The 6,184-nt window shown below is 47.0% G+C and overlaps 1 protein-coding gene across 3 annotated transcripts; it reads right to left on the minus strand.

Annotated features, from left to right (window-relative positions):
- Positions 1-23: 23 nt before the first annotated feature.
- Positions 24-6,184, minus strand: ZDHHC16 (zinc finger, DHHC-type containing 16). Of its 3 annotated transcripts, none has more exons than XM_015415921.1 (10): positions 5,937-6,184; positions 5,274-5,468; positions 4,886-4,974; positions 2,721-2,749; positions 1,961-2,094; positions 1,763-1,810; positions 1,261-1,346; positions 918-1,041; positions 553-623; positions 24-374 (listed from the first exon to the last, which is right to left on the minus strand). In XM_015415921.1, exons 1-10 carry the CDS (start codon positions 6,171-6,173, stop codon positions 260-262), a joined length of 1,128 nt encoding a protein of 375 aa, XP_015271407.1. In that variant the 5' UTR covers positions 6,174-6,184; the 3' UTR covers positions 24-259. The 3 variants fall into 3 exon arrangements, with proteins under 3 accessions (XP_015271407.1, XP_015271406.1, XP_015271408.1); XM_015415920.1 differs by having other exon boundaries at positions 4,886-4,977; XM_015415922.1 differs by lacking the exon at positions 1,763-1,810.

The following is a 6,184-nucleotide window of genomic DNA, read 5'->3' on the forward strand; positions in this document are numbered from 1 at the left end:
CTCTAGGCAGGCTAGAACGTGTGTGCTTGGGACACCAAACAGGGAGGGCAAAGGAGCATCCCTGTTGCCCTCACAGCTGCCTGCAGCTGGGGCTTCCTCCGCCTTCCTCCTCAAACCACTGGGAGCACGTCAGTGTTGATGAGCCACTGTGTAGTTCAGCCAGCCATTTTCTAAGGGAACTTTCTGCTATGCTTCTCCATGGAAGTAAGGTGTAGCTTACAATCTTCCACACATTTGTACAGTGTGCCTCTTGTTCAGTTCATATTGCTAGGAGCGCAGTCTTCTGTTCAGGAACACAGGGAGCAGTATCCCAGTTCAATCCAGATCCCTTGGGTGGATGAGTGGAGGGCAACAGAACTCTGGTGACCCAATGCCTGCAAAAGAGAATGGAACCTTAAGAGAGAACTACAGGGAGATATACAGAAGCTTGTTTATATACCCTGGTCTATAGCAAAGCGGTTATGATGCTGCTGTTGAACCCAAAAAAGGAAGCAGCTAAAGGTGATGTAGGACCCCAGTTCCAGATTTCCTCTCCTTCCAACAGCACCATACCTCTTTCTCTCAACACCCAGGAACACCTTCCAGTTGCCCAAAGGACCGTAGCTGTATGGGTTTCGAAACACCTAGAGCCAAGGAAGATGGGTCATGAAATAGCACTTGGGTAGTTGCTTCTAACACAGCCACCCTTCCATTTAGCATAGCAACCCCTATTCAGAGAGGCCATTGCTAAAGCCCACCCAAATGGCCAGACAGGTGGTGCAGCAACTCACACTCTTCACTTGGTATTAAAATGTATGTCCTACCTATTTTATATAAAACTGCAGTCTGTTTTCAGCACACTAAAATGAAGGGCAAATAGAACAACACTAAAGATAAAACTAAAAACAGCTGAAAGTTCAGCCTCTCTCCCTCATCACCTTCCCCTTCTTCTGGAGCCTCTTTTTCTCTTTGCGGTTGATGTGTCTTTCAATGCTGGTCTCACCCCGGGTGATGAGGACAGTGTGCCAGATCATGAGGGCTCCCAGGGCCAAGGCCACTGAACTGGGGGAGGAAAGAGGAAAGCTGCAACAACAAGTAGGCTGATATAGCCACAGTCAAGATACCGTAAAGGTAGCAAGAGTTTCAGACTAAGATATTTGGGTGTGTCCTCTTTGGCAGAGGGTAGCTAAGCAAGAATGATGAATCACCCTGAAAGTGCTTTGGGAGGGGCCTTTCTCCTTCTTTTCTCCCATGACTACTCAAAACCAAAAGATCACCTACCTGCAAAGGACCCAGGCGTACACAACACTCTTGTGGAAAGCTCTCTGGTGGAAGGTGAAGGTAGGTGGTGGTGTCTGACCATAAGTCTGCAAAGTAAAGGACATGTTGCCCTATTCAGATGCAAAAACTCAGACAGCTGGAACCCAAAGTAGCAAGATGTAGAAGGGGCTTTCTAGAACAAACAACCAGACAGACTGCACACTAAATAGACAGCTACCTTCTAAGAGACAGGGACTGCAATGATCATGATTCAGAAACTGGGCAGAGCATGGGGACCAGGGCTGGGGATTTGCTTCCCTCCCATCGTTGCTTTCTAAATAAGGACAGAACATATCTACTCTTTGGGACTCCCCTGTGGGGAAGAAGCCTTTTCTACCCAGTCAGGGGAATCTGACTTATTACATTCAGTGTTCTAGATTCATTCCTAGGAGAAAAGCAGGAAGGTCCTGTACCATGCTCTGTCCCGTCTCTGACTTGAACAGATGAGGAGCAGGTACCCCACCTGATTGGCTGTCACTTGCAGTCTCTCCTTGGCAAGCAGTTTCATTTTCTATCGGATGGAAAACAGGCTGCCAGTTAAACACACTCATTTCTTGATCTACTCACCCCAGCTGCATGTGGCAGGACCAGAAATGAAGAGCCCCTTTCTCCCCCTGCCACCAGCAAACACCCCAGAGCTTAGCTCAACCAGGAACCTCACCTCAATGGCAGCATAGGCCTCCCAGAACATGTCCCAGCCGCTGATGCTGCTGTAGATGCAGCCCATGGTCATGAAGAGGCAGAAGGAGAAAAAGTAACGATGGTTGAAGTGCCCAACGCAGTTATTCAGCCATGCTGCCCCGTGGTGTTAAAGGTCTGTAACTGCAAGCAAAAAGCCAACCCTCCCGAAAGTGCAACTAAGGACATCATTCCATCCCATCCTGTTCCTACAGTATGTAGTGGTGAGTGTGTTGTTGGGCTAGGATCAGGGAGCTCCAGATCTGTGGAAGTTTGCTGGATGACCTTGGGCTAGCTCTCAGCTAGATGTGCCTCAAAGGGTTGTGGTGGTGAGGATTAAATGGAAGAGAGGAATAGGACGTTGTACACCTCTTTGGGGTAAATGCATTCTTCCTTGCTTTACAAAGGGAACAATAGCGTGTTTTGAGAGCTGCTCTTTTAAGCCAAAATTCAGCAAGCCAGAAGGAAGCTCTAGGGTGGTGCTTCATAGAGGAAACATCGCAAGTGTGAGACCAAATGGTTAACTCTGAAGTACTGGTGAGGTGTACCTCACACCATACAAACTTCCTCCTCTTTGATGTCTCTTTGAGACATTCAGCCTCAGGAGACCCCTATATTCCCTTCACTGTAATAAGGAGTCTGTCGGTCGCTAGGGGCAGGTGGCCCAGACTCTCCTGGACTGCAGGACACTAGCCCTTCCCCTGAGTTCAAAGTATGAGCTTGTCAGTGAGATGAAAGGATACGGCAGTGATGGTCCATCTTCAGCACACACCTGTGGGAGGAAGGTAGCATTGATTCTGAGTGCTGTTGTACAGAGGATAGAAATGAGAGATGGGAGTGCTGACAAGGCAGCACAGCTAAGGTAACAGCCACAATAGATCTGGCACAGCAGTGCGGTGATAGAGGGAGGGAGAAATGGGAGATCAGCTACTGTATGGGTACTGTATGGGTTCATCATATACATTCAAGCAAGCAGTAGATTTCCACTTAGGTTGAGCTCCTTATTGCCGTCTATACAAGCCCCCAGTCCTACTTCCAACTGCCTTGGGGAATATTACCTGTGCTAAGAACACTCCTAGAGCTAAGACTACAGGTATTTTGTAGATCTGTAAATGTACAACATGTAGAATTTAGTATCCAGCACATAATTCAGCTTCTTGATAATGTTAGCTTTCATTATAAATAGTAACGAAAGCAAGTCTCAAAAACTTTACTGCTCTCAGTGGTATTACAGGCTTTAAAATTGGTGACAGTGCCTAAGAAAACCTAAAAGGGTAAAGTTGATCCAAATCTCCAGTAATCAATTAACAAGGCTTCAATGCTCCATATAGTTCCTTCTCGTTCCCTGCCTGCTTTTCAGGAACTATGCAAATTGCAACTCTGCTCAATTTGCATAGCGTATTCATGTTACAGAATTTCTTCCTTATACTTTGCCATCCTTGCATAGTAGGCCGATCTCCTAGCACAAACTGTCGGTGTATCCAAAAGGACCATGATTGGAGCTCTACTCACAAAGTAGATTTTTTCCCCTCCTCCCTCTTGCCTGTGAAAAGCAACTCCTGGGAGTTGGGGACCATCAGGAGCAGTATGGGATTTAACACTGTCTGTAGTGGAAAGGGGAGAATTAGCAAAAATTACCCTCCAACAAGTAGAAGCACCCTTCTGCTTAGGGAAGAGGGACAGTGGATCCAACCGTATTAACTGATGCTACTGTATTATATAACAGCTGGACCTCTCAAAGGGAGAATCGGATGGATTTATAACTGCAACATTACACGCTTACTTAGTCTTCCTAGTCACATTCTTAACAGAGAACACATATTGCGTGGGCAGCCTGCTAAGCACTTATACCGTACTTCAATTCTAAAGCATAGGTTGTTCAAAAAAAAAAAAAAAAGATTCAGTCCTGCATTGGAAGAAACTCAAATTTCATGGCCAAAATTAAACAGAATATATTGACTAAAAGGAATATGTCACTCTCATTGGGATGCTTTAGTCTGAAGCAAGTTGGAGGAAACTGAAGGGTAAGAGCAGTACAGGAAGGGGAATATGGAAAGAAGAGAAGAGAGATTGGGTTTATAACCCGCCCTTCACTACCCAAAGGAGTCTCAGAGCGGCTTACAAACTCCTTTCCCTTCCCCTCCCCACAACAGACACCCTGTGAGGTAGGTGGGGCTGAGAGAGCTCTTGACAGAAACTGCTCTTTTTCAAGAACAGCTGTGCCAGAGTTATGGCTCGCCCAAGGTCATCCAGCAGGTGCAAGTGGAGGAGTGGGGAATCAAACCCAGTTCTTCCAGATTAGAGTCTGCACACTTAACCACTACACCAAACTGGAAACCAAAAGATTTGTTTAAATCCTTAGCAATGTGTACCAGACACATGATTCTACAACAGATTTCATAAAACATGCAGATGTAATTTCACAAGGCAAACCAGCCTAGCTTTCAGCATGCTAATAGATGTTCCAAGAACCCCTTATGCAGAAATAAGAAATACAACCTGCAGATCCTGTGGGAGGCTCAGTGGTACAGAATTCATCCCAAGCCCACTCCATATAAAAGCACTTCAGGTACTCATGCTGGGAAAACTTCTGCCTTGAGACTCTGGAGCCACTGCCTGTCTAAATATACAGTACTGGCTTTGATGGACTGAAGGGCTGGCTCAGAATAAGGCAATGCCATATGTTCATATCCAAGGTTCAGATCTAGCTTATCCAAAGATATATGTTCAATTGGTTTTCATATCTGTTTTTAAATTCAGTAGCTGTATTTTGCAAAGGATTTAAGGTTTGCATATATTTCTCTGAAGTATTTCTACTGAGATTAATGTCGAAGAACAAAACTCACAATACACCAGGGGAGTGAGAAGCATAAGGATACCCTCATTCTGACATAGGGAGAACGCCCACCTGTTGCAGATGCTGCAGTGGTGGGTCCTGGCAGGCTTCGGGGCAATACATTTCCTGCAGATGGAGACAGCAGCGATGTCACTCCTGGACTGCTAGAGGAAGGAAACAGCAGGGGCTCTTCAGCATTCTGTTGCAAGGATGCTGCCACCTAACACTAACTCAGAACAAGCTGGAGTCAAGAACACTTGGACCCAGGCATTCCAGAGCCACACATAAGGGCAGCTCCAGGCCAGCCTTTCCCTTTTGTCGTTTTGCAAGGCATGAAATGGTGGGAAATCCTGCCAAGCAGCCCTGCTTCAGATATCAGCATAAAAAAGCCCCCCTGAGGCATCAAAGTCCTGCACCCCCTGCTGAAAGAAGAAGAAAATTGAGGCCTCAGCTGCCCTACCTGTGGAGGGTAACCAGGCTGAGTAGTGATGGCCATGTAGTAGTGGAAGACAATCATGACGAGGTTCCAGTGGCCATAAATGAAATGCCAGAAGATCCAGGGAAGAGGGTAGGTCCGCAGAATGAGTGGCAAGAGGCACACATACACGATGCACACCACTGAGCTGGTCAGAATGATCACCAATGCAACAAACACCTGTTTGACAGATCAGGGAAGGGACTAAGTCACTAGCACAGTGTTGCTGGATGAATCCCTTTGATAAAGCTTGCTTGGACACCCATTAGCCCCAAAAGCACAACAGCTTTGGGGAGTGGACAAAGGATTATGTGAATCCATCCCATCTCCTCCCACATCTGTATCTCCCCCTTGCTTGGCAGGAAGGGTTGCAGCTCAGTGAAAAAGCATCTCCTTTGCGTGCAGGAAGTCCCAGATTCAATCCTCAGCATCACAAGAATCAGGAAGTGGGTGATGTGAAAAACCTGGCTGAGACCCTGGAAAGCTGCTGCCAGTCAGAGTAAACAATGCTGGCCTTGATCATCTAGGACAGCTTCATGTGTTTCAAGTAGCTACTCAAAATGGCTGGGGGCAGCATCTCTAAAAGTCAGAGCTGGAACTGCCTCCCATAGACTTTTAGGCTCCGCACCTCTTCCTACAGGTACTTACCACTCCAAACCAACGGGTGATGTGATCCACCAGCCAGTAGACAGGCTCAAAGAGAGCATCAAGGGCAGTGTCACTATCAATGAAGGAGTTGTACAGCAGAGAGCGCACACACAGACGTCCATATAGCCACAGCTGCCACACCTTCTGAGTTGGCCAGAACCGGTGGCGCTGACCTATCCGCAGGCACCTCAGTAAGAGGCGCATGACAGCAGAGAATATCCACCGGCGAGTCCTCATTCCTGCCACTC

This window comes from Gekko japonicus, unplaced genomic scaffold (assembly GCF_001447785.1).
Source record: "Gekko japonicus isolate JY-2015 unplaced genomic scaffold, Gekko_japonicus_V1.1 scaffold59, whole genome shotgun sequence".
Lineage (NCBI taxonomy): Eukaryota > Metazoa > Chordata > Lepidosauria > Squamata > Gekkonidae > Gekko > Gekko japonicus.

What these genes read in the sequence shown, in the direction of transcription:
- ZDHHC16 (XM_015415920.1), bottom strand. Translation starts at nt 6,173, where the DNA reads ATGAGGACTCGCCGGTGGATATTCTCTGCTGTCATGCGCCTCTTACTG. An exon ending in GAAGATGGACCATCACTGCC is followed by an intron (nt 2,095 to 2,720) that starts GTATCCTTTCAT and finishes ACCACGGGGCAG; the next exon opens with CATGGCTGAATAACTGCGTT. An exon ending in TGCAAGTGACAGCCAATCAG is followed by an intron (nt 1,347 to 1,762) that starts GTGGGGTACCTG and finishes TTTACTTTGCAG; the next exon opens with ACTTATGGTCAGACACCACC.